This window comes from Heteronotia binoei, chromosome 21 (assembly GCF_032191835.1).
Source record: "Heteronotia binoei isolate CCM8104 ecotype False Entrance Well chromosome 21, APGP_CSIRO_Hbin_v1, whole genome shotgun sequence".
Taxonomy (NCBI): domain Eukaryota; kingdom Metazoa; phylum Chordata; class Lepidosauria; order Squamata; family Gekkonidae; genus Heteronotia; species Heteronotia binoei.
In genome coordinates, this window is record NC_083243.1 from 53,186,672 (window position 1) to 53,214,162 (window position 27,491).

At 48.7% G+C, this 27,491-nt stretch overlaps 1 protein-coding gene across 2 annotated transcripts; it reads left to right on the plus strand.

Moving 5' to 3' along the window:
• The first annotated feature begins 7,811 nt into the window (after positions 1–7,811).
• On the plus strand, positions 7,812–27,389 carry RPS6KL1 (ribosomal protein S6 kinase like 1). Of its 2 annotated transcripts, XM_060262561.1 has the most exons (12): positions 7,812–7,916; positions 9,919–10,227; positions 11,349–11,473; positions 12,430–12,522; positions 12,811–12,862; positions 21,613–21,647; positions 22,423–22,555; positions 23,642–24,556; positions 25,625–25,714; positions 25,903–25,985; positions 26,197–26,292; positions 26,424–27,389. In XM_060262561.1, exons 2-12 carry the CDS (start codon positions 9,999–10,001, stop codon positions 26,535–26,537), a joined length of 1,965 nt encoding a protein of 654 aa, XP_060118544.1. In that variant the 5' UTR covers positions 7,812–7,916; positions 9,919–9,998; the 3' UTR covers positions 26,538–27,389. The 2 variants fall into 2 exon arrangements, with proteins under 2 accessions (XP_060118544.1, XP_060118545.1); XM_060262562.1 differs by lacking the exon at positions 21,613–21,647 and having other exon boundaries at positions 12,811–12,858.
• Positions 27,390–27,491: the final 102 nt, after the last annotated feature.

Sequence of the window (27,491 nt, forward strand, 5' to 3'; positions counted from 1 at the left end):
CAGGCACTGCCATCAGCAGGTGCACCACCACATTTTACACCAGCTGGAGTTTCTGGATTAGCCTCAGGGCAAGCCCGCATAGAATAAGTTACAGTACTCCAGTCTGGAAGAGACCATTGCATGGGTCACTTTAGCTAAGTCCTGAGGGAGGAGGTAGGGTGCCAGCTGCCTGATCTGCTGAAGATAATAAAAGGCTGACCTGGCAACTGTGGTGACCTGGGCCTCCATAGAGAGTGAGGTATCCAGGATCACTCCCCAGGCTCTTTGCCTTGTAGACTGGCACAAGTGGTGTGCCATCCAGAGCTGGGAGCCTGATACTGATTCTGAACCACTCCAGCTCAGGTACAGGACCTCCATCTTAGTTGGATTAAGCTTCAGCTGGCTTTGCTGCAGCCACCCAGCAATGGCCCCCGATGCTTCTGATGACTGTCCATCAACAAATAGAGCAGAGTGTCATCTGTATACTGGTGATAACCCAGCCCAAACTCCTGGACTAGCTGGATGAAGGGACACATGTAGATGTTAAACATCATTGGAAAGAGAATTGCCCCCTGGAGCACACCACATTCAAGTGTCATGAGAGCTACTTGCCAAGTGCCACCCTCTGTCCCTGACTATGGAGAAAGGAGGAAAATCACTGTAAGGCAACCCCCTGGACTCTTATGTCAGTGAGGCAGTGCGTCATAAGATCATAATGAGCCTGCTTCGGCGGGGAGGGCAGGATATAAATAAAATTGATATGATATGATAATCCACAGTATCTAATGTTGCTGTCATAGGTGTAAAGTACGTGGGGGCTGGGGGGCTCCAGCCCCCCTCCCAGGGATTTTCCCACCCGGGGCTAAGCCCCTGCTGGGCAATGAACACAGGACCTGGGGCTTTAAAGGCATGAATGGATTTTTCCCTCTGAGCTTCAAAGTCAGTGAATGACTTATGAATGACTTAATTATTTTACAACCCAAGTTCAGCTCCTTAGAAATGCTAATTGAGCTTCTGCTTCTCTTGTCTTGAAAGTCTCATGAGGTGGAAAAGACATGAACCAATCAGCCTTGGATAGGGCAGCAATTGTCAAGATAATAGTGACACTCCTTCCCCCTCCACTTTTAATGCACCAACAGTCAGACTGCAGGCTCTCTTTGGTGGACAGTGTTCTCTTTAAGCTGAGTTAGCGTGAGTTAGCTCACAGATTTTTAGCCTCCAGCTCACACATTTTTGTCTTAACTCAGTAAAAATGGCCGTAGAGCACAATAATTTATGCAATAGTTCACAACTTTAATGCCAGTAGCTCACAAAGTAGAGTTTTTGCTCACAAGACTGCAGCTTAGAGGGAACATTGTTGGTAGGGTGACCATAATGTCTGAAGGCCAGCCAGGGACACCGGGGGGGGGGGGGGGGGGTCGCGTGCGCGCTCCGCGCGCGCGCCGCCAGAAACAGGAAGTGACGTCACTTCCGGTGACGTCACTTCCGGTGATGTCATGCCACCACCGGAAACAGGAAGTGGCATCACTTCCTGTGACATCATTTCCCCCGCGTCACCTGCCGGAAACAGGAAGTGACTTCACAGCACTTCCTGTGACGTCCCCAAAAATTCCCCAAATATCACCGCCGGAAACAATTTTGTTCTCAAATCCTGTATATACTTCATCAGTATATGGGATAAGGCACTTTCTCAACTGTGCTGCATAATGCAGCCTATTTATTTTGTCCTGTTGGCTCTGTTGGCTCTATCTGCGCCACCTTCATCACTTTCGGGGTGTGGATCCCCCAGTGGGGTGGTCTCCCGACTCCCTCCGCTGACTGTTTCTGATAGCCCTGCGCCCCCTCTTTCATTTGATATGTGTCCCGTGCGGGTGCTACCCTCCCGCCGGGAGATGCCGCAAAATGAGCCCCCTTGAGGCTTATGGCGGCAGGGCTCGGGGGAAGCGAGCTAGACTGCTGTTCTTTTGAGGGGTTATAGAGTGTTTCGAGCCCGTCCCTGTGGCATCGGTCCCATCGTTGTGGGACCAAGGGGGCCGGCGCAGCGGCACGCCGAAGCAGCCTGTCACTAATAACACCGGTCAAGATGCAGGACAGGAACCTGGAAGTGACCGACAGGCTGCTTCAGCGTGCCGCTGCGCCGGCCCCCTGGGCCCCACAATGATGGGACCGATGCCACAGGGACGGGCTCGAAACACTCTATAACCCCTCAAAAGAACAGCAGTCTAGCTCGCTTCCCCCGAGCCCTGCCGCCATAAGCCTCAAGGGGGCTCATTTTGCGGCATCTCCCGGCGGGAGGGTGGCACCCGCACGGGACACATATCAAATGAAAGAGGGGGCGCAGGGCTATCAGAAACAGCCGGCGGAGGGAGTCGGGAGACCACTCCACTGGGGGATCCACACCCCGAAAGTGATGAAGGTGGCGCAGATAGAGCCAACAGAGCCAACAGGACAAAATAAATAGGCTGCATTATGCAGCACAGTTGAGAAAGTGCCTTATCCCATATACTGATGAAGTAAATACAGGATCTGAGAACAAAATTGCACTAGAAGACACAAACACAAAGCTCCCTTACACTGAATCAGTGCTTGGGTCCACCAAAGTCAGTATTGTCACATAAGAGAAGCCCTGTTGGATCAGGCCAGTGGCCCATCCAGTCCAACACTCTGCATCACATAAGAACATAAGAGAAGCCCTGTTGGATCAGGCCAGTGGCCCATCCAGTCCAACACTCTGCATCACATAACAACATAAGGAGGGAGGGAGGGAAGGAAGGAAGGAAGGGAGAAAGGGAGGAAGGGAAGAAGGGAAGAAAGGAAGAAGGGAGGGAGGGAAGGAAGGAAGGAAGGGAGGGAAGGGAAGGAAGGAAGGAAGGAAGGAAGGAAGGAAGGAAGGAAGGAAGGAAGGAAGGAAGGAAGGAAGGAAGGAAGGAAGGAAGGGGGAGGGAGGGAGGGAAGGAAGGAAGGAAGGAAGGAAGGGGGAGGGAGGGAGGGAGGGAAGGAAGGAAGGAAGGAAGGGGGGAGGGAGGGAAGGAAGAAAGGAAGGGAGGAGGGAGGGAAGGAAGGAAGGCAAGGGAGGGAGGGAAGGAAGGAAGAAAGGAAGGGAGGGAGGAGGGAGGGAAGGAAGGAAGGGAAGGGAGTGAGGGAAGGAAGGAAGAAAGGAAGAAAGGGAGGAGGGAGGGAGGGAGGGAAGGAAGGGAAGGGAGTGAGGGAAGGAAGGAAGGAAGGAAGAAAGAAAGGAAGGAAGGAAGGGAGGGAGGGAGGAGGGAGGGAAGAAAGGAAGGCCCCCCCCCCGCCCCCCCCCCGCTTTCGGCCCCCTTACCTTATTCCAGGGCGGCGGATCCAGCGGCGGCGGCGGCGGGGAGTCCTCGGGCGGCGGCCTCGCGGCGAGGGAGGGAGGGAGCTGCCGGGGCTGGCCTCTGGAGGCCTCCAGGGACCAGCGCCGGGCCTCTCCGCTACCGGCGCTGGCCTCTGGAGGCCTCCAGGGACCAGCGCCGGCTGCTCCGCGGCTTCCCCGCGGCCTCCGCTGGTCCCTGGAGGCCCTCCAGAGACTCTGGAGGCCCTCCAGAGACTCTGGAGGGCCTCCAGGGACCAGCGGAGGCCGCGGGGAAGCCTTCGCTGGCCGGCGCTGGTCCCCGAAGGCCTTCCAGAGGCTCTGGAAGGCCTTCCGGGACCAGCGCCGGGTGCCCCGCGGCTTCCCCGCGGCCTCCGCTGGTCCCTGGAGGCCCTCCAGAGACTCTGGAGGGCCTCCAGGGACCAGCGGAGGCCGCGGGGAAGCCTTCGCTGGCCGGCGCTGGTCCCGGAAGGCCTTCCAGAGCCTCTGGAAGGCCTTCCGGGACCAGCGCCGGGTGCCCCGCGGCTTCCCCGCGGCCTCCGCTGGTCCCTGGAGGCCCTCCAGAGACTCTGGAGGGCCTCCAGGGACAAGCGGAGGCCGCGGGGAAGCCTTCGCTGGCCGGCGCTGGTCCCCGAAGGCCTTCCAGAGGCTCTGGAAGGCCTTCCGGGACCAGCGCCGGGTGCCCCGCGGCTTCCCCGCGGCCTCCGCTGGTCCCTGGAGGCCCTCCAGAGACTCTGGAGGGCCTCCAGGGACCAGCGGAGGCCGCGGGGAAGCCTTCGCTGGCCGGCGCTGGTCCCGGAAGGCCTTCCAGAGTTTCTGGAAGGCCTTCCGGGACCAGCGCCGGGTGCCCCGCGGCTTCCCCCGCGGCCTCCGCTGGTCCCTGGAGGCCCTCCAGAGACTCTGGAGGGCCTCCAGGGACCAGCGGAGGCCGCGGGGAAGCCTTCGCTGGCCGGCGCTGGTCCCCGAAGGCCTTCCAGAGGCTCTGGAAGGCCTTCCGGGACCAGCGCCGGGTGCCCCGCGGCTTCCCCGCGGCCTCCGCTGGTCCCTGGAGGCCCTCCAGAGACTCTGGAGGGCCTCTAGGGACCAGCGGAGGCCGCGGGGAAGCCTTCGCTGGCCGGCGCTGGTCCCGGAAGGCCTTCCAGAGCCTCTGGAAGGCCTTCCGGGACCAGCGCCGGGTGCCCCGCGGCTTCCCCGCGGCCTCCGCTGGTCCCTGGAGGCCCTCCAGAGACTCTGGAGGGCCTCCAGGGACCAGCGGAGGCCGCGGGGAAGCCTTCGCTGGCCGGCGCTGGTCCCGGAAGGCCTTCCAGAGCCTCTGGAAGGCCTTCCGGGACCAGCGCCGGGTGCCCCGCGGCTTCCCCGCGGCCTCCGCTGGTCCCTGGAGGCCCTCCAGAGACTCTGGAGGGCCTCCAGGGACCAGCGGAGGCCGCGGGGAAGCCTTCGCTGGCCGGCGCTGGTCCCGGAAGGCCTTCCAGAGGCTCTGGAAGGCCTTCCGGGACCAGCGCCGGGTGCCCCGCGGCCTCTCCGCGGCCTCCGCTGGTCGCTGGAGGCCCTCCAGAGTCTCTGGAGGGCTTCCAGCGACCAGCGGACGCCACGGAGAGGCCTCCACCACTGCCGCCGGGCCCCGCGCGCGGGCGGGGAAGGCGGGGAGTGAGGGTGGGAGCGTCCCTGCGCGTGCGCAGGGGCCCTGCGCAGGCGCAGGGACGCTCCCTCCCTCACTCCCCGCCTTCCCCGCCCGCGCCCGCGGCCCACCGGCTCCGGGGCTGCCTAAACCGGGACCTTTAATGGTCCCGGTATAGGCAGCCCGGGATCCGGGATTGGGTGGCCAGATCCGGGAATGTCCCGGGAGACCGGGACGGTCTGGCCACCCTAATTGTTGGTGGGTTCAAAATACTTGCTTGGTTCCAATTTACATTTGGAGGGAAAGTGAGACTGAGTGTGGCCATGAAGATCAGAGGCCAATGGCATCTTTAAGAACCAACCAAGATTTATTCTGGGCATCAGCTTTTGTGTGCATGTACACTGTTTCATTTAGATTCCACACATACTTATTATCTGACATGAGCCTTTTTTTTTGCTATTAATCATTGATCTTATTTATTGTTTTGCTGCTGTTGATTTTATGATGTGAGCCATCCTGAGCCCATTTTGTGGGTAGGGCAGGATATGTTGAATACATGAAATGAAATGAAATGAAAGTTTGATTTCTGAGTATAAGTGAAAACTGAATGATTTAGGTGTCAAGCCCCGGTATCAGCAGCAGCTGTAAACTGTAGCATATACTGAACCCAACATATAGTTGGTGATGGCCAGTTTGGTGCAGTAGTTAAGTGCGCGGATGCTTTTCTGGGAGAACCGGGTTTGATTCCCCACTCCTCCACTTGCAGCTGCTGGAATGGCCTTGGGTCAATCATCATTTTTGTAGGATTTGTCCTTGAAAGGGCAGCTGCTATAAGAGCTCTCTTAGCCCAACTTACCTCACAGGGTGTCTGTTGTGGGGGGGGGGGGCGGGGCAGGTAGAGATTGTGCTTCAGGGTCATCAGAAAACAGCGGGAGGAAGGGAAATGTTCCCCTAAATATTTTCTGTATTGCCTTTTACTGTCATATTTGTGACCATTAGTTTGTCCTATGCACATATATATTTGTATATTTGCAGCTCTTAGAGTGACTATGGGACCAACATACCTGCAGGACCATCTTTTTCCATATATGCCCAGGAGGTCGTTACGTTCGGCCTCCCAACATCTGTTGGCCATCCCCGGCCCAAGAGATACCCACCTCACCTGAACTAGGGCCAGGGCTTTTTCAGTCCTGGCCCCAACCTGGTGGAATCAGCTCCCTATTGAGATCTGGGCTCTACCTGGCTTATTAGCCTCCCGTAGGGCCTGTAAATTGCAGCTGTTCTGCCAGGCTTTTAGCTGAAGCTGTGGGCATCTATTCTTGATCTGGTTGGCCTCCCCGGCCAGCACTATCGTCTGGGCTAGGAATTGGAATAAAAACTGCCATTCCTATTGGATATCATGATGTGAGATGGCTAGGCTGGGCAATATGTGATGTCATGGTAATCTGAGTGCTGTTGAGTTCTCTGTTTTAAAATGTTTTTATTGTATTTTATTGTTTTGTTATATGTTGTGCTCTTCCCTAAGCCCCGCAGGGAATGGGCAGAATAGAAATTTACTAAAATAAATAATAAATAAATATTCTAAAAGTGAATTTCAAAAACAGGACACCGCAAGAGACCTCTGAGATACCACTATAACAATTGGCCAACTCCCACCTTTTTCTGGGTTTGGCCCGGTCCATGGGCATTGTTGGGGGGGGGTTGCTGTTGCTCCCTAAATTTATGGGGAGGGAGCTTCTCCATAAATTCATAGGTAGTGATAATGGGGATTCCTCCCTGTGATGTCACTGGCTCCTCCCTATTATGTCACTGGATCAAATGTCTCTGGATGGCTCCCCCCCACCCCGGAAATTGAAAAGTCTATGTCCCTGGTTGCTGTCAGATCTAAAAGCAACAGTAGCACTGACCTGCATCAGTCCGGATGCCACATGATAAAATTATTAGCATAACCATTAAGGATACATGAATCTCAAATTCTGACGTCCTCCCCACTGAGCCCAAGCAGATTATGGCCTTAAAGCCAAGCATGTTATTCTTTTAATCTGTTAAAACCATCTTCACTGCTTTGCGTGCTCATTTGCTGCCCACCCTCTGTATGTACGACTGCTATTTATAATTCCATTTCAATGTATCTAATGAAGGGTGCTTGCACACAAAAGCTCACCTTGAATAAAACTTTATTGGTTTTAAAGATGCCACTGGACTTTAACTTTCTCCTAAAATAAAAAAGATAACAGTTAAATCCTGGACTGTGTCAACAACAACAGTCTAGTCCCTAGTCCCTCTCTCTGGAAATTAAATTTGAGGGAGGAACAGGTGTCGGTAGTTAGGAAGGGGTGAGATGAGAATTATTCTGGGGCAACAAGCACCAGAGGCAAATTTCATTTTAATCTATTCTCTTGAGTATCCAGTCCTACTGCTATTGTCATAATTTTGTTTCTTGGAAACCACCTCGAGCTTTGGGCCATTTGGCTTCAACAGTCTGATTCCAAAGGCTCCATCCCCTCTTATCTGCTGCAGTCGAGAGGACCAGTTCACTCCCACGGGCTGCTGGAGGTACTACACTCTCTTTGCTGTGCTTTCTTCCGCTCCCACCTTTCCCCCTCCCCTCAGGAAAGTCCCTTCCAAGGTCCCTTCCTCGTTATGAGATCAAACGGAGGCTTCCCCCTCCAACCGCGTCAATCCTGCGGCTGGCACGGCCGCCCCTTTAAGAAGCACGGCGAGCGCCAGCTGGCAGAGGATTGGTACTTTATTTTGAAGTCCAGAGGCTGAGCTCATTCGCAGCCAATCAGGAGAAGCGCGGACCACCGCTCGTCCCCGCCCCCCCCCCCCCCCCGTCTCCCGACACGCTGCAGCCTCGAGCCTGCTGCACCTGAGTCCTCCGCAGGCAGGACCGGTCCCGGCGTTGAGATGGAAGCAGCAGGTGAAGAAGATTCGGCAGCCTTCCCCTTCCCCCTTGGACCATTTCAGACCTAAGAGCTGTTGGAGGTACTGCCTTGCCTCGCATGATGTACGTGCCCCCTTCCTTTCCTCCCTGCCCACCCACCGTCTAACGTCCATCTGCGTCAAGATCCTTGTAAATTAAATAGCAATGCTTTCTTCCCTTGGTAACTGGGAGTGGGTGGGGCTGCTTACCTTGCATTGTCTGCTTACATCTTTCCTCTCTCCCCCCTGGGCGGAGGGGGCAGTGGAGGAGGAAGCAAAGCTTCTTGGTGCAGGCTCAAGACCTCCAACGCAGCCATCTCATATGTTTTACAAAGCCATCGGTGGATGCTTCTGCATAGTGGCCCTCTTGGCAGCAGTGCCTTGCAAAAGCCTCCTGGGATGCTGGCACTGAGAGCTCCTGTCATGCCAGTGTCCCAGATAAGCTTGGGATGCGCCTTTGCATAGGAGGACATGGGAAATCCATCATGGACTGTTAATGATGGCCGCACCACCACCATCTTCTCTGATAGTGAGTCAATTGAATATGATGGGCTGAAAGGCCCTGAAGAGGGACCCTTGACAAACAGCTCTTAGATGTTTTGTTTCCAGCCTGCTTCTCACAGACTGAAAGGAGAACCAAAAATAACCACTTCTGTGTTTCATTTCTGCTTCTGAGAAATGGCGGCTTCTGCAATGTAATATGAATCTTAATCCATCTCACTCAGGTGGCTCGTTCTCCCTTCATACTTTGCTGTCAGACATCCTAGATGGTTCTGCATAGCATGGCTGCAGTGTCTACTTCTTTCATTGCTTAGATTAATCCATTAAAAATCTTCTGATGAAATCTTAATTGGTTAGATGAAGCAATTTTTAATTTAGAATTACAAAATTCTAGAAATAAAACATATGCTTGAAATAACACTTACATATAATTTGAGAATAAGATACTTGTATAATCTGCTTTGAGTCTAAATGAGAAAGTTAGATGTATAACAAATAAATATGAGCACAGGGGGAAAAATCATCCTGTCCAAGTTAATGTTCTAACTGTAACATGTATAATGGATCTATTATTATTTCCATAGAGCATAACTGTGTGTCAAATTAACTAATTAAAATACGCCCCTGGTTACTAGGCCAGGATTTTAAAAAGTTTATTATTTTTAATACAAATGTTTACAAAAATGGCAAGTAGCAGACACTATCTTAGAAGAAGCATTATTTCTTTTGTGAGAATGAGAAATGCCTCTTCTGAGAGGGTGATTGCTGTGGCACATGCGCATGAAACAGAGGAACATGCCCTTTTCTTTGGAACTGGTTATAAATAAAGATACCAGTTCCATGTTTGTGGATATTTAATCAACTAATGATTAACTGATTACAATCCATACTTTGGGTGACAATCCTCCTGCAGAGATCTAGGGTTCAATCCTATGCATGCTTAGTTTAGCATAGTAGTTAAGCGTGCAGACTCTTATCTGAGAGAACCAGGTTTGATTCCCTACTCCTCCACTTGCAGCTGCTGAAATGGACTTAGGTCAGCCATAGCTCATGCAAGAGTTGTTCTTGAAAGGGCAGCTTCTCTGAGAGCTCTCTCAGTCCTACCTCCCTCACAGGGTGTCTGTTGTGGGGGAAGAAGATAAAGGAGATTGTAAGCTGCTCTGAGACTGATTCAGAGAGAAGGGAGGGGTATAAATCCGCAGTCTTGGTCTTCTTTAGTTAAGAGAGTTGCCACACCTGAGCACAGTAGAGCTGCCTTTTTTTTTTGCCCTCAAATCACGGCTAACTTATGGTGACCCCTTGGGATTTTCAAGGCAAGAGACATCCAGAGGTGGTCTGCCATGACCTGCTTCCATGTTATAACCCTGGTATTCCTTGGAGGGCTCCCATCCAAATACTAGCCAGAGCTGACTCTGCTTAGCTTCCAAGATCTGACAAGATGAGGCTAGCCTGGGCTACCCAGAGCAGGGCTACAGTAGAGGTTACTTATGAGTAAATGTACATAAGATTGAGCTGTGTGTCTTGCCTGCAACTGTATCCTGTTTCTAATTCTGTTTATCTCAAGATTTGCAGCAATCAGCTTGGTAAGGAGTTTTGAGAATGGCTGTTTTTTAAGCCAACTGTCTTGTGAGTACCTGTTTGGGCATGGAATCAGAGCCCTGCACCCAAGCATTCTCCCAGGCCCGAGTATATCTTGAGCATATTCGGACCCGAGTAGGGAGTGCAGATGTACATGGAACTGTGAAGCATGACTACCTGGTGGATGCAGCGAAGCAGATCCGTTTGGCTTTGGAGCGGGATGTGAGCGAGAACTATGAAGAGGCATTCAATCACTACAAGAATGGCGTGGATGTGCTGCTCCATGGGGTTCAGGGTATGATGGGATGTTTCTAGTTCATATGGTTGCAAAGATCATGCTTGGAAGTGTATAGCTGATGCCTGCAGGAATCTCAGAAGCCACAGGGGTGACAAGATAAGGGGACAAGGAAAAATGGGATTTTGGTGCCCTGCAGAACTCATTGAAGTGGTAAAATCTTGAGGTGGTAGAAGACATGATGGCTTATGGCTGTGTGTGGGTTTCATGTGCCACTTCTAGGTTGGATCCAGCAATCAGTGAGCAGAAAGGAAAATGTTCTAAATGCAATTTGGCTTGCATTGGTCTAAGGCAACACAGAGAGCTTCAATTAAACTCTTAATGAAATAATAATGTGAATATGGGACAATGGAATGTACAATAGATGATTCACATGATTTTATTCAGTTTGCTTTGTATAAGAAGAAATGCCTTGTGGCCATGTCTTGCACATACAGGAAAGATAGTGGGCAGACAAATGAACAGTAATTTTAGAGATTGCACATAAGCAAGGACTGTTGCATGCACAGAAATCTTCCATAGAATCTAATGCAGCATTTCAGGAATAGCTCCTTGGCCTGGTCTACCCAAGCAGCAGAGTGGGACCATGGAATTCTGAGCTGGTAGAATTAGACTGGGTCACCTCAAACTGTGAATTGGAGATAGAATTTTTGAAACACTTCCCCCTAAAGCAATGACAATAAACCATGGTTTTGCTGCTTTTCTTCTTGGGCAGATATTTTTTAAAATTTCATGTAGGGGATCTGCTGTGGAGTCAGAAGTGGGTATAGTCCATTTTTCCAGCTTAGGACTCTCATTTTGCTGCATATATGGACTAGGTCTTTGTTCCCTCCATGTGACTAGCAAAACTAGAATTACTTTTGCAAACAGAGCAAGAATTGCAACATGTATGTTCTATAAGTGAAATATGCAAATATGCTCAGTTTGCTTAATTGTCACAGATGCCAGCTTTCTGTAGCACAAATTTTTAAAATGCCTCAATTCAGAACTTAAAATATTAATACCGATTATACATTGCCCTGATTAGCAAGCAAGAATGCTTTAATTTTGGGAGAAACTATAGAATAAAGGGAAAAACTACATAGGGCTAAGAATTATTAATGTATGCAACTCTTGCACAGTGGATCCTAACAAGGAGCGCCGTGAAGCTGTAAAGCGCAAGATCACCCAGTATTTGAAACGTGCTGAGGAGATATTCAACTGCCATCTACAACGGACTTTGGGGAATGGAAGTTCTACTAATACGGTGAGAAGAGTGAGGAAATGAGGCCTCTGTGTACACAGATTAATATATTTGTCCAATAACAAACAGAATCTGCACCCACAAGATACAGACACACCAATAAAGTTATTCTACAGATCAGGTGAAGAAGGGAGACCAACTTCAATATACAACCTATGCTAAAAAACCCCCCAAAGCACTACAAAAATAAAGACCTATGGTAGAGGAATCCATACTCCAGATGACCTCTCCCAAAAACTTCTTTCTGTTGCTTTAGTGCTGTTAAATTATCCATCACCTTTCTTTGCTGAGTTTTAATACTATTTGCTGTTTTCCCATGTGATTTTGAGATATTTTATCAGATTTTTAATGTTTAGTTGATTTTGATTCTGTTAGTATTTATTGCTCAGGTTAGCAACCATGTTCCCCAGATAGGCCTGTAACTAAATAAAAATGAACAGTGCCTGGCTGAAGTGGGGCACTCAAGGTCAGAAGGCAAGCCTTCAGTGCTAAGCAAAGATCCTTTTGTCGCTTCAACAGGTCCAACCCTCGCCTCTGTTGCTCATACATCCCCAGTCTCTCCTCAATGTATAATTCACAGCGCTTTAACAACCGGAAACTTGAAAACAAAATTAAAGGACACGGAAATTACAAACATTGCACATTTTCTGTAGTTTGCCAAATACTGCTTGAATTTCTGAGCACAGAATTTGGATTTCCTTCATATAAAGTGTAGTCAGTCCTAGTAGATTTCCTTTGGTGGAACTGACAAACAGTGGATTTCATTGTGTACACTTCAGATTCAGTGGTAAAGTAGAAGGTATTACATACGCAGGCAACTGTGCTGCAGTTTGTGATAAAGGCTGCTACCCCTTCCCCCCCGTTTGTATTAACATATATAACAGTTCACAGTTCACTCTGTGATACTATTCCAGTTACCCCTGAGAATTTCTCAGCCAAGTTTCTTATTTGATTAACAGGGTTACAGCAGCCTTCGCTTTCGCCCAATTAGGACACTCAGTGCACCAGTGGAGAACCTGAGGCATTGCAAAGTTGTCGGAGTAATTGACAAGGTAACTATTTGCATCTGAAACATCTAGCTTGGCCCAACAGGTAGTGCTCCAGAAGAATAGCCACTTTAGTCTGTTGTAGCAAAGAATCTTGAGGCGTTCTAACAAACATGTCTGTTGTGGCTTATATGTGCATGTGCATCTAAATGACCCTGTGCATCTGATTAAACTGTCCTCGGTATACGAAAACTCCCACAGCAATAAATGAATTATATTCTAAATTACTACAGGATTGTTTATTGCTAGTGATAGCACTGTTTATATGTTGCATATATTTTACACTGCTTGCAGGTGCAGATAGTGCAGGACCCAGCAACTGGAGGGACCTTTATACTGAAGGTATGTAACTCTTCTTTCTGTCTTCCTTTCCTTGGCAATGCTAGATAGAGTTTCCATACAACCTGATATGTCAATTCAACAGGCACTGTGGCCACAAGTAAGGCACAATCTATATTGTGGGTAGTGTGAGCAGGGCAGTTATGAGCATAGTAACCATCTATCGTGCATGTTCACCATACTTATGGAGCATATGTACATCATTTGCCCATAACAAAGGAATTGTACACATTGCCCGGCTGATAAAGCTATGCTCCATCAGGCCTCAGGAAATAAGCACGACAGCCAATAATTATGTATATTAACTGTTCAACTCAAAATATGTAGAATAAAACCTCCCTCACCTGCAGTTTAATTGGGGAAGAGGTGGCTGCCCTGGCATGTATAACCGAGTCCTGGGTGGGTGAACAGGGAGGAGTTAGTCTCTCCCATCTGTGCCCACCTAGGTACTTGATTCAACATCAGGGTAGATGTGAGGACTGGGGAGAAACTTTTTGCTGTGGTCTATAGGAATTCCATCTCTCTTTCTGGGTGCCCTGTCTGTTTGGTGACCAGTCTGGAGTGCTTGTACCTTGTGTTGGGCCAGCAAGACAGATTCTGGTGGTGTACTGCCTATCTTGCAACTCATTAGTCTCCCTACCTGGCTAATGAATGTGGTCTTGGATGTGATGTTGGAGTCCTCCAGGCCTGCAGGACTTCAACATCCATGCTGAGAGGTCTTATCCAAGGTGGCTCAGGATTTAATGCCACCATGACAACCATGGGACTGTCCTGTTCTATACTTAGTATTTTTGGCTAGATTTGAGGATGTGAGGCACTTTGATTCAGTCCCTTTGTCCCTTTGTCATGGTCAGATCACTGCCAGTTGAGATTTAGACTTAATGGTGGCTTTCCCCCTCTGCAAGAGTGGAGGACCTACAAGATGGTCCGTCCCTGGAGATTAAGGGATCCAGATGGTTTCTAGAGGGCTCTGGATTTTTTTTCTGGCTGACATGACTGGCTCTCCTGTTGATGTCCTGGTTGTTCTGTGGAATACGAACATGACCTGGGTAGCTGACACAATTACGCTTAAGCGCCTGGTATACTCTGGAGCTGAGAATGATGAACCAACTTAGGAGTTGGCTGGAGTGCAGTTGGAGCTCCCATGAATGCAGGGTATGTGCCTACAATCGGGTATATTTTTAAGCAGTGAGGGTGCAAAGAAACAATGCCTCACTGCCTCTATTCAGTCTTCTTTGCTGCCCAGAGGAGCTCTTCAAGGTTGTCTAGGGCTTACTACACTCTGGCCCCAGGGACACTTTGGAACCATCCCTGGACCACTTATCTACTCTCTGGGCCCTTTGAGGAAAAAAATTGCCACATTTGCTGGGACTTAGACTCTGGAGCTACAGCAGTTGAATCAGTGGAGATATCCAGAGCACAGTCATCAAGTTTTATTGGATGAGTTTCATTGGTACAGCTTGAGGATGTGGACAAGGTGTTTGAACAAGTTATTGCAACTACCTTGGTACTGGATCTTTGCCCATTCCTGGGCAAGGTTCTGGAGAGGGTGGTTGCCAGTCAGCTCCAGTCACTCTTGGATTAAACTGATTGTCTGAATCCATTTCATTTGGGATTCAGAATTGGTTTTGGTACAGAAACAGCCTTGGGTGTTCTGTATGATGACCTTTGCCAGGAGCAAGACAAAGGAAGTGTGACCCCATTGATATTACTGGACCTCTTGGTGGCTTTTGATACAATCAATCATAATATCCTTCTGGAACAGCTGACTGAGATGGGAATAGGGGGCACTGCATTGCAGTGGTTCTGTTCCTACTTAGAGTGCTGCCTCCAGAAAGTGGTGCTCAGGGAATAATGTTCAGCCCTGTCACACAGCAAGGAACCAGGGAGGGCCTCTATTGGCTGCCACAGCTCTGGTATGGGGTCAGTCTGGGAGGGCCCAGAGCATCCACCCAACTCCTGTGTCTTCCTTCTTAATAAAACACCTTCTATCCATGACTGAAGGGATGTGAGGACCCAGGCAGTACAACAAGTTTATTATAAGTGCTCAAAAACAAGTGGTTTGTAAGAATTTTTAGTGTAACAGTTAATATGAAAACAGTAAAGGTTGGTAAAAAGGTAAAGGTAATCCCCTGTGCAAGCACCAGTCATTTCTGACTCTGGGGTGACGTTGCTTTTACACTGTTTTCATGGCAGACTTTTTACGGGGTGGTTTGCCATTGCCTTCCCCAGTCATCTACACTTCCCCCCCCCCCCCCAGGAAGCTGGGTACTCATTTGACCAACCTCGGAAGGAAATAAAAACCATGATGCAACTAGCTATACATTCCTTTCCTCTAATGCCGGAAGATTCATCTCTCCCAGGTGAGGGAAACTCACCTGCTGCAGCCTACCTCCAGCTCAGCCTTTCCAGAGAGAACTTCCCTGTCTGAAGCTAGGCCTTTTATTCTTTCTTCCCAAGTCCCACCCTTCTGGGCTAGTTTTCCTTCCAAAACTTCTGCCCACTCAATAAGAGGTAACAAAACAAAAAATGCAAGCTAGTGACCAATTTACTAAGAAGTATATAGAAATCAGTCCAAATGTCCAAAACATGTATATTCAAGTCCCAAAGTAGTGTGGTGACAAGCCAATCAATTAAGTACTTGTGCACAAGAAGCCACATACTGAGCTGTAGCCGAGGTGAAATTGATGCTGGAGACGCTCCGCGTCCCTCTTTTTTGAAAATTGTGTAAAAAATCCATATAATTGAATCAATATTGGTCCCAGGTCTGATGAAGACTGGAAAGAAACAAGTAAATCTATTGGCTTGTTACCACACTACTTTGGGACTTGAATATACATGTTTTGGACATTTGGACTGATTTCTATATACTTCTTAGTAAATTGGTCACTAGCTTGCATTTTTTGTTGTGTTATCCATTATAGTGACCTCTCTCAGATTGTACTCCACTCAGTAAGAGGGACAGAAGGAATCCTGGGAAATGAAGACCCTGTAGCTACTCCTACACTAGCTTCTCTGGAACCTGTAGGCCTCACTAGACCTAGGATCATGAGATACCCTTTGGACTCTCTAGCAGGATGTTCCCCAGGGGTCTGTTCTGTTCCCTGTGCTATTCACCATCTACATGAAACTGCTGAGTGGGGTCATATGGAGTATTGGTGTGCATTGCTATCAGTATAATGATGTCACAAAACTCTGTCTCTCCTTTTCATCATCAAGTGAGGTTGTGATTGTGCTAAACTGTGGTGTGGCTATGATAATGGACTGGATGAGGGCTAACAAACTGAAGCTCGGTCCAGACAAAACTGAGATGCTGTTGGTAGGTGATTCCTCTGACTGGATGGGGGTTGCCAAGTCCAATTCAATAAATATTTGGGGACTAAACCTAAATAGGGTTGCCAAGTTCAATTCAAGAAATATTTGGGGACTTTGGGGATGGAGCCAGGAGACTTTGGGGGCGGAGCCAGGAGCAAGGGTATGACAAGTATAATTGAACTCCAAGGGAGTTCTGGCCATCACATTTAAAGGGACAGCACACCTTTTTAAATGCCTTCCTTCCATAGGAAATAATGGATAGGGGCACCTTCTTTTGGGGCTCATAGAATTGGACCCCCTGGTCCAATCATTTTGAAACTTGGGGGGTATTTTGGGGAGAGGCACTAGATGCTATACTGAAAATTTGGTGCCTCTACCTAAAAAAACCCAGCTCCCCACAGAGCCCCTGATATTTGTGGATTAATTCCCCATTATTCCCTATGGGAATCATGCTCCATAGGGAATAATTGCCCAGTAGACATTTTCCTCCCCCCACCAGCTTTTTGATGACCGTAAAGCAGGGGGGGGGCCCCTCCAAACATTGGGATTGGCAACCCTCTCTCTCTCTCACACACACACACTTACTGGGTCTGGTTCCTCCACAACGATGTCTGAAAATAACAGGGGCTAGGCTCCACCCTCCCTCTCTCTCTCTCTCTCTCTCACACACACACACACACTTAGTTGCTCTGAAACGAAAGCAAAACCAACCGAGGGACTGTGTTTCTGACCCTTCCCATGAAGTACTTCCTGCTCAACTTTAAAGGCACACAGACACACACACATTTTAAAACAGACATGTTTGCGGGTTTCTAAACCTGCCCAAGATCTATAATAATAATAAATAATAAAATTTTATTTGTATCCTGCCCTCCCCGCCTAGGCAGGCTCAGGGCGGCTAACAGCATTTCATAAACATACAATGATAAATATAAAACTTTAAATTTAACAAATATAAAACTTTAGGTTTAACATCATTTAAAAACCAGTCAATATAATTAAAATTTTATAACTTAATCTGACAGTGACGATGGCATTTTTGACGCTAGTTTCTGTCAGTTTGCACAATTTACATAATGACATAGGTCCTTAGACAGGACCGTGTTGGCGGATCCTTGATTAACAACCTTATTCAGCAGTCCGTATATGCTAGCTTGAAGAGGGTGGTCTTGCAGGCCCTGCGGAACTGATCAAGGTTCCGCAGGGCCCGCACCTCCTCAGGAAGCTGATTCCATAGGGCAGGGGCCACGATTGAAAAGGCCCGTGCTCGGGTGTTCTGAAGCTTAATCTCTTTCGGCCCAGGGATAGTCATTTTATTTTTCCCGGCTGACCTCAGTGCTCTCTGGGGTTCGTATGGGGAAAGACGGTCCCTCAGGTAGGCCGGTCCTCGGCCATATAAAGCTTTAAAGGTAATGACCAACACTTTGTACCGGACCCGGTTTGTAATTGCCAGCCAGTGCAGTCCACGTAGCCCCGGCTGTATATGCTCCCACCTCGGGAGTCTCAACAACAGCCTGGCCGCCGCGTTCTGCACCAGCTGCAACCTCCAGGTCCGGCACAAAGGTAGCCCCAAGTAGAGGGCATTACAGTAGTCTAATCTTGAGGTGACCGTTGCTTGGATCACTGTTGCGAGGTCCCGACGTTCTAGGAAAGGGGCCAACTGCCTTGCCCGCCTCAGATGGAAGAATGCTGACTTGGCAGTGGCTGCTATCTGGGCCTCCATCGATAGTGAAGGCTCCAGTAAAACACCCAGGCTCTTTACCTGGCGTGCTGCTTTCAATGGCGTGCCGTCGAAGGCCGGGAGAGCTATTTCCCTTCCCAGGGCGCCGCGACCCACACAAAGGACCTCTGTCTTTGCTGGGTTCAGCTTCCACTCAGCCTAAGCCACGTCGCAACAGCCTGTAAAGCCTGGTCCAGATTCCCTGGGGCGGAGTCGGGCCGGCCGTCCATTAGTAGATAGAGCTGGGTGTCATCTGCATATTGATGGCAACCCAACCCAAACCTCCGGGCAATCTGGGCAAGGGGGCGCATATAGATGTTAAACAACATCGGGGAGAGAACTGCTCCCTGAGGCACTCCACAATCCAGTGTGCGCCTCTGGGACCGCTCATCCCCAATAGCCACCCTTTGTCCCCAGCCTAAGAAGAAGGAGGAAAGCCATTGCAAGGCTGACCCCCCAACCCCAATGTCGGCGAGGCGGCGTGTCAGTAGCTGGTGGTCGACTGTATCAAATGCCGCTGACAGGTCTAACAACATCAGCACCGCAACGCCGCCTCGATCCAGTTGCCGCTGGAGGTCATCCACCAAGGCGACCAGCACCGTCTCCATCCCATGGCCCGGCTGGAAACCAGACTGGCACGGGTCCAGGACGGAAATGTCATCCAGAAACCTCTGTAGCTGTAACGCCACTGTCCTCTCAATAATTTTACCTAGAAACGGTAAATTAGACACCGGACGGTAATTCGCCAATTCGGCCGGGTCTGCTGTACATTTTTTCAAGAGAGGGCGGACCAAAGCCTCTTTCAGAGGTGTTGGAAAGTGCCCCTCTAAGAGGGATATATTTATGATGTCCCGTAAAGGACATCTGAGCTCCCTCTGGCAAGATTTAATCAGCCAAGAGGGGAAGGGGTCCAGATCACATGTTGTTGGGCGAGCAGCAGAGAGGATTCTATCAACTTCCTCCAGGCTGAGTGGGTCGAAGTGGTCCAGCACTAAACCCGAAGACAGGCACGGAGCCTCAGTTTCGCTCACTGTATCCAATGTGGTAGGCAGGTCTTGGCGGAGCAACGAGATTTTATCTGCAAAATGTTTCGCAAATGCCTCGCAGCCAATCTCTAATTCTCTAACATTTGGTTTGCCTTGTGGCAGTGTTATAAGGTCTCCAATAATTCTAAACAATTGTGCTGGGTGCGAGTTTGCAGATGCAATCTTGGTTGCAAAGTAATCTTTCTTTGCAGCCTTGACTGCCATCTCATAAGACTTCATAAACGTTCTATAGGATGTTCTCGTCGCTTCATCCCGAGTATGCCTCCACTGCCTCTCTAGTCGTCTGAGCCCATGTTTCAGCTGGCGCAGCTCCAAGGTGTACCATGGAGCCAGCCTCACACGAGGGCCGAGGTGCAATTTCGTCGATAGCCCTGGATAGCTGGCCTTGCCAGGTTTCCACCAGGTCATTAAGGGAATTGCCAGTGGGCCAGGGATCCCTCAGGGCCATTTGAAACCGTTCCGGGTCCATCAGGCCCCGAGGGCGAGCCAAAATAGGCTCTCCGCCCATACAGGGTTGGGGCGGCGTCCCCACACGGGCCTTAAGGACTAGGTGATCCAACCATGGAACCGCTTCTACGGCGATATCGTTCACCAAAATCCCGGACGCAAAGATCAGGTCCAATGTGTGCCCGGCCTGATGCATGGGAGTCGTGACAAATTGAGAGAGTCCCAGTGTCACCATGGAAGACACTAGGTCCATCGCCTGAGTGGAGGCCGTGTCGTCAGCATAGACGTTAAAGTCACCCAGGACCATAAGCCCTGGGTACTCCAACGCCCAGCCCGCCACTGCCTCCAATAGTGATGGTAAGGCGTTAGCTGGTGCGTTAGGCGGACGGTACACCAGCCAAACTGCCAACCCCTCTCCAACATCCCATGCCAGACCGGCGCATTTGATACCATCAATCTTTGGGTCCGGGAGAGCCCGAAAGGAGTAACCCTCCCGTATGAGTAGCGCTACCCCTCCCCCCCGCCCGCTAATCCATGATTGGTGAAAGACCGAGTACTCCGGGGGGGGACATCTGGGAGAGAGCTACTGTCTCCCCGTCCCTCACCCAGGTCTCGGTCACGCAAGCCAGGTCCACGTCCTGCCGAAGCAGAAACTCCCTAAGGGTCGTGGTCTTATTATTTATGGACCTGGCGTTGCATAACACCAATGACAGAGGCGAGCATTTCCTCTTGGCCCCACTACCTGCCACCGTTGGGATGGGAAGTAGACTGGAAGGTGGCCGAGCCCCATTTTGTCTCTGTCTCCTTCCTTTATATTTCTGTCTATTCCCACCGTCGTATCTTCCCCTCCCCAGGAGCACTGGAATCTAGAGCTGCATGGTGGCTGTGGGGACGGGGCTTCCCCCGCTGGCCAGCTGGCTGGGGTCAGGGGGAAGCATGTAAAACCTGGGGATTCCCTGCTGGGACCTAGGGATTGGGAAGCCTAGTTCTAGACAGGGTTACACTCCCCCGAAGGAGCAGGTTCATAGTATGGGGGTGCTCCTTCACCAATCTCTGTCACTTGAGGCTCAGGTGGCATCAATGGCTTGGAGTACTTTCTATCCGCTTCAGCTGGTGGCCCAGTTGCACCCCTTTCTAGACACAGATAGCCTGGTTTCAGTGATCTATGCTCTGGTAATCTCCAGATTGGATTAGTGCAACACACTCTTTGTGGGGCTGCCCTTGAAGATGGTTTGGAAGCTGCAGCTGGTGCAGAATGCGGCAGCCAGATTAATAACTGGGACTTAGAGGTCTGAAGTTATAAAACCAATTCTGGCCTGCCTTTATTGGTTGCCTGTATGCTTCCAGTTTCAATTCATGGTGCTGTTTTTCAATCTACCTGGACACTGTTCAGCCTCTGGGGCCTTCCTCTGGGTGCCAACTCAAGAGGATTGGAGGGGGGCAACTACAGGGATGGCCTTTTTGGTGGTGGCTCCATTTTGGTGGAGGTTGGTGGCAACCTCCCTGCTGTGGTCTGTCTGGTGCTGAATTTGCCATCTTCTTGGCACCAGGTTAAAATAAGACATCCCTCTTCAGAGGATTTTAAAGATCTCTTCAGCCACCATTGCTTTTTAATGTTCTTACATTATTTTATATTAATCTTATATTTATTGTATTTTACTGTTTTATACTTACTGTAAACTGCCCAGAGAGCTTTCACTATGGGAGGTATAAAAATGAATTAATAAATATACATACAAGGTAGAATTCACAAATTGCAGAGTTTTTGGGTTTCAGCAAGCCACTGCATATAACAACCCTTCAGTAGTGTCCTAGAAGACCAGAGCTTGGGAATTTTACTGCTAGGTGAAATATATAACCTGGTTGTCACACACATAGAAGAGACTGTGGGACTCCTATGCTCACCTTATTTGATCTGTTGTGGTGTGATTCTTAAATCAGGCAAGAAATAATGAAGCCATAAGAGTTGGTTCCCGCCCCCTCCGGTCATGGGGAATCTGTTACAGGATTCACCAATTTTCTTTTACTGCTAAAAAGAAGTCATAAGGATTGTTATTTGTGTGCATCCAGGGAAAGACCAACAACTCTTAATGTTTCAGGTATCCTGCCCCGTTTGGTCCAGCAGATTCAGATAACATGTTAGTTCCTCAGAAATTACACAGTGATAGTCTTTCTGAGACAATGCTACCTATACTTGCTCACACATGAAATCTCTCTTCCTCATACCAGACAGAGGGTATCCCTCAATCATCAGAGCTCCTCAGGTAAAAATTCTCCCCTTCAGCCTCTTTCTTTTTATAGAACTTATGCAAACTTTGCTGGCTGCTTACAGTGCCTGGCAGTTTACATTGCCTTATAACCACATAATCTGATGCGATTCCCAGTGTGTTCCTCTCCCCTCTCCTTTTCAGTGAGTCCTAGTGGCTGCTGCTTACCCATCTATGTCTTGCCCTCTGAACTATTCACCAGCTTCCTCGTGCTGCTGGGGTCTGTTGCTTGGTGTTTCTTGCCTCTTTATGCCATGGCTTCCCCTGGCTGTTTCTGAGCAGCAGAAGCACATATACCACAAAGGCATGCTGGGAGACAAGAGACAGGCCCTGGCTTTATGGATGTCACTTTTGAATGAGTTGCCCTAAACACTCACCTGCACACAAGGTCAGAGATAGTTCACAGTGATACTTATCCTGTGGTCACAGGTGAGTTCTGGAGTGATTCCACAGCATGTTAACCTCTGTAAACATATTTAATTGTAAAATCCCAGGATCAATATACCTCTGATGCAATGCTGGACAAGCATCAAGCCTATGGAAAAATGTGTGGACAGTTCCCAGAAAATCACTTGGTGCTCCAGAGCATAGTGGAAAAGTTAAGAGGTATATTAGAAGAGTAGTTGAGTTACTTTGGTGCTCTGGGATCTCAGTTCAACCATAGTTTGATGGTAATGCTGGTGAAGCATAGGTCTCACCATGTTGAGAAAGGCCTCTGTAGATGATAGCCAGGTAGCCATTGTATAGCACCTGTCTCTATGTTCTGTTTTAGAGCCTCCCCAAATCCCATGTAGAGACCCGTGGAAGACAGACAATCATCCCTCATGGAATTCCATTCATGGCTGAATTGTTGCACTACTATGTGAGTGAAGACTCCATCTTCCTTCACTTGGAACATGTGAAAGGTAAGAGTGCTTTTTACCCATTCCCTTCTTCCAGCCTCATTTGGTATAGATTTTGTGGTTATTCATGGCCAAATTGGATTGTTCTGCACAAGAGATTCAGTTTAGAAGGTGGTGTCCACCAGACCGGGCATGTCCACCTAACATTAAGGGTGCCCTGGGGGCTTTGGAAACAGACCACTGATGGACCAAGAGTGGAGCTGGAAACAACATGCAGAGGAACAGAGAATTACTTATGCAGCTCAACTCAAGGGCAAATCTACTGTCTTGTATTGATTAGATACTTAAAACAAGGCAAGGAACGAACTGATAAGTAGAACTTTAAATTAATTTCAGGGAACTCAAGTTGTTGGACTGGTTTTCCCACACCAGCCTGTGAATGGATCAAGTAGTGTCTGAAGCAGTTGCCATCTCTTTAACAAACTGCTTGACTCCATGCAGATCAGTCCCAGTATTACATTCATAAACCCGTCTTAATGTAACAAGTACAGAATTGGAAATAATTAGGTCATAATAATGTTCCAGTGCTGCTGCTGCTGTTGTTAAAAAGTGCCCGTAGCCATATATAAAGCTGCACTGATGTCCACCTGATTTCCCCAGGTATTGGCAGGTCCCCTCCAAAAGGCGCCGATACTCAATACCAGTGAATACCACAAAAAACAAAAACAAAAAACCTTGCAAAGATTATATATGCTAATCCAATGCACAGAACTTTAAGCTCTGCAAATTACTGAACTGTAACGCTAACATCAAAACCAGATAGTACAATTGACATTTCCTTGTCTAATGTTGCCCCCTTTCATTTGTATGTAAGATTATAGTAATGTCTGCAATCAGTTCATTAGGTGTATTTGAGGGTCAATGTCTGCATTTTTAACCTGGTGGTGGACACACATCCTGTCTCTGCTTAACCTACCTTATTGGATAGGTGGAATTATACAGTGGTGGGAAAGAATGAGAGAATCAAATATACCGCTGAGAGCTCCTTGGAGGAAGTTGGAATGAGATAGAGAGTATAGATAAGATGTAAGGCACAAGGTATCACTGGTAGGTCCTACAGCCATCACTTCTCCCCTTCATTTCCCACAGGGGGCACTCTCTGGTCGCATCTTCACTCACAGCATGGTTTCTCCAGTTGTTCCAGTACATTAAATCCAAAGTCCAGCTTGGCTTTGGAGCATGCCAATGAAGAAGGGTTCATCAGAAGCCCCCAAGGAGTTGATTCTAGGTCAAGGCAGAGTTGCAAAAGCATGGGCCAGATAGTAACTAGTGTAAATCATCACACATCCAGATACACTGAACAGTTGCCACCTCAAGAACAGTCACATGACCACACACATGCCCGATCCAGTAATGATTATAGGTGGCATATGAGACCTGCCATTGGAGGAAATATTGTTGGAGGGAAGACTTTAAGTGTGACACACAGTTTAGCTGGTGCTGCAGAATCTACTATCAAGCCAGTGGACCAGGGACATAGACTTTTGCTCAACAAGGGGCTGGCTTTGCTATCACATGATTCATTTTGCAGCTCTGTACCTGAGAGAGATACTCTTCAGCAAGACCCAAAACAGCCAGCATGTGAGAGAGCTGTTCCTGCCCAAAAGGCAGCAAAAGGAAACAACTTGCCAAAGACAGAAACTCCTTTCTGCCATATGCCTCGGCTTATATATTCCCCAGCAACTCTCCCGAGGCAAAAACAGGCATACTCCAGAATTCTCTCACAGAATTACTGCAGTCTGGACAACCAATGGAGTGAAGTAGAAGTGAAAGAAAGGGGAAGCCTTGCCCAGGAAGTATTGGTTTCTGACAATAAACAGCACAAACAGCCATCACCATCAGCACATGGAGCTTCCACAAAGAATGGCCCTGGAGTCTGGGGCATAAATGAAGATCAGATTCAGCTCTGGGCAGCAGAACTGCTTTTGGCCCTGGAGGGTCTCCACCAACAAGGGGTGTTTTGCCAGGATCTTAACCCCCGGAACCTGCTTCTGGATGCCTCTGGTAAGCTATCTCGAGACAGAGGATAATTTTAGCATCATTGAAGTGTCTGATCTGTTTCTGGTTTGCTTGATTAAAAACAGCCCACTTCCCTGTTCTTGAGCTTTGCAAGCATGACAGGAAGGCAACAATATCCATTATGCCATAGTTTGCTCAGATTATTACTAAAGTTTCTTGGGATGCATTTGTCCTGACATTGCCCCATTTTGCTAACTCCAGTGTATCAGGACAGTTACATCCAATCCTTACAGAACACGAATGGCACAGTAGCTATTGAGGCACAGTTGCCCCCAAGGCAATTCTTGCAGCATCTGAAGGATCCAACATGTAGTTATTTCTCATGGTAGCATTGTTCACATAATATTTCAGTATCCATTGCAGTACCGGTGTCTTTTCTCCTACCTTTAAGGGTCTTTAAATAGACAGCATCTGGCATTTAATAAACCACTCACCCAACACACGGAACTGGTGCCTGTCCAAGATTGGCAAAACAGGATTTGTCACAGTATTTGAGTTGGGGGAGGTGGGCAACGTTTCATAACTTGCTTTGGCCCCTCAGTGTCTACTCAAGAGCTTCAGCTTGCCTTCCCCCCCCCCTCCTTTCCTGATAAAAGCCAGTTGAGAGCTAGCCTGGTGTAGTGGTTAAGAGTAGTGGATGCTAATATAGAGATCTGGGTTTGATTCCCCACACCTCCACATGAAGTCTGCTGAGTGACCTTGGGTCAGTTGCAGTTCTCCAAGCTCTCCTAGCCCCACCTACTTCACAGAATATCTGTTATGGAGAAGAGCAAGGGAAGGCAATTGTAAGCTGTTTTGGGTCTCCTTCAGAAAGTAGAAAAGCAGGGTATAAAAATCAGTTTCTCCTCCTCCTAGTTTTTCTTGGAAACGGCAGCCCTGCTCCCGGGTAGGAAGTTTCCAGAGCTTGAGAAAATGTTGCTCTTCAGATTTTTTTCTTTTGTAAGGCAAAAGCATCCTCCTCCACCACAGCTTTCTCACCAGAAGAGCAGAAATGCAAGAGACTCCTGATACCTGTACTACTGAGATTTGCATTCACCTCTTTCAATCTCATAGGCCATATCCGTCTCACATACTTTGGCCACTGGATTGAAGTAGAGCCACAGTGTTGCAGCCAAGCACTAGAAGAATTGTACTGTGCTCCAGGTAAGGGGGAGAGCACTTGCTTTTTCTTCTGCATGTATCCCAACAACGAAATACTGAGATCTACCTTTCCTTAGGAATGGTCTTTTTAGAAGATTGGCCAAGGCTGTTACAGATGCAGAAGAAAAATGAAGGCCTGTAGGCGTTCTGTTGTTTAAAGATTCTAGTAACTTTGGTTTCTTTTTCTGCAGAGGTGGGTGGAATTTCTGAGCTCACAGAAGCCTGTGACTGGTGGAGTTTTGGGGCACTTCTCTATGAGTTACTAAGTGGAATGGTGAGTAGCTTAGGATGTGGGGCCATCAAATGCTGGGAGCTAATAGGGAGGGGTCATGGTGGGTCTAGGAGTCCCCAAATCCTGATGCACTGCATTGCAGGACTGGATTTTTCACATTCTTGTTGTCAAGGGTTAATATACTAAAATGTCATGGGGGTCCACAAGCATTACTTTGATTGTGATAAGCTTATCTAAGCAGTGCTTTTGACAGTCATTGTCCCAGAATCATCCCTCAGGGATTTATCCTCATACCCAGCTGTACCTTCCAGAAAGACTGAGCCATTCTGCGTCATCTCTACTATCAGAGGTGAGAATCACCTTCTCAAGGGGAAGTCAACCCAGCTAGCATTAAGAGGGTTGGGGGTGTGGAGAAGATAGCTTTGAAGGGGTGACTGGGAAAAAACAGGAAATCTGAATTACCCTTCCTCACCCTTCCAGCTGCTGAAGTATGATCCCAAGCAACGTTTGGGCTCTGGAAAAGATGGAGTGAAAAAGATCAAGGCACACCCTTTTTTCAGCAGCATCCAATGGAACAAGCTGGTTGTGTCCTAAAAGTTGAACAAGGCCAGCCATGTGTGCATGTTATCGTCAGAGTGTGGCACATGGCACATTTGTGGCGTGGGATGATCCAAGCCTTTCCAGGAGCTGTTTGTGCATCAATAAAAGTTCCCCAGGCTTTAAGGCTTGGGTGGTGCTAGCAGTGCTGCTGCTCAGCAGGAAACCTTACACAGCTGGACTGGGGCCTGTGTTTCCAGGCTTGAGTTGCTGCATTCTGCTTCCTAACTATATTGCAATAGCTGCTTGCAGGAAGAACTTGAAGCTTTTGAAGGGTATTTCTCTCCCTCTAGTTTTATTTTTTAAGAATCCTGGTCTTAATAAAGGTCCCAAGAATTCAAAAAGGCACAGGCCGTGCAAGACTAATGTCTGAGGATTTTGTTTGCTGCTCCCTGAAAGATGCAAGCAAAGTCTCAAATTTCTTCTTCTAAATGTTGTCGTCACAAATGAGCCCAATGGGAGAGGGTTCCCCCCCCCCCACCTCAAGCTTCTCCTTGCTTCCCTTCTGCCTTGGTTCAGGGTCACCTACCCAGCATTTCTTTACCTCTCACTCAGCAGCACCTGCCTAATCACCTCTTCCCCCTTGTCTGTTCTGATTTCACCTTGACTCAACTAGCTGCAGTACAAGCTTGATCCTTGCTAGCTTTCTGGCACATTTTGGCCAAGTACCACTAGATGGAAGCCTTGTGTCATACTCTTACCAAATCCACTGCTGGTTGCTTGCATGTGTACTTTCTGCACCCGGCTTTCTCCTCTGCAGAATGTCTACTACTTGAAGAGGGAAGATGAGCAAAAAGCTCTCCCTGTCTGTTTGTGAACATTCTCAGACCAATAAAATATTCACAGCCCTACCAGGTCCTTGTGTGGATTTTTTTAGAAACAGTACCAGCTGCCTTGGCTCAGGTTCCTATAAAAGGCCCAACCATGAGTTCTGCACCAGCAAAACAGGCA

What these genes read in the sequence shown, in the direction of transcription:
- RPS6KL1 (XM_060262561.1), top strand. Translation starts at nt 9,999, where the DNA reads ATGGAATCAGAGCCCTGCACCCAAGCATTCTCCCAGGCCCGAGTATAT. An exon ending in AGAATTGTACTGTGCTCCAG is followed by an intron (nt 25,715 to 25,902) that starts GTAAGGGGGAGA and finishes CTTTTTCTGCAG; the next exon opens with AGGTGGGTGGAATTTCTGAG. An exon ending in CGTCATCTCTACTATCAGAG is followed by an intron (nt 26,293 to 26,423) that starts GTGAGAATCACC and finishes TCACCCTTCCAG; the next exon opens with CTGCTGAAGTATGATCCCAA.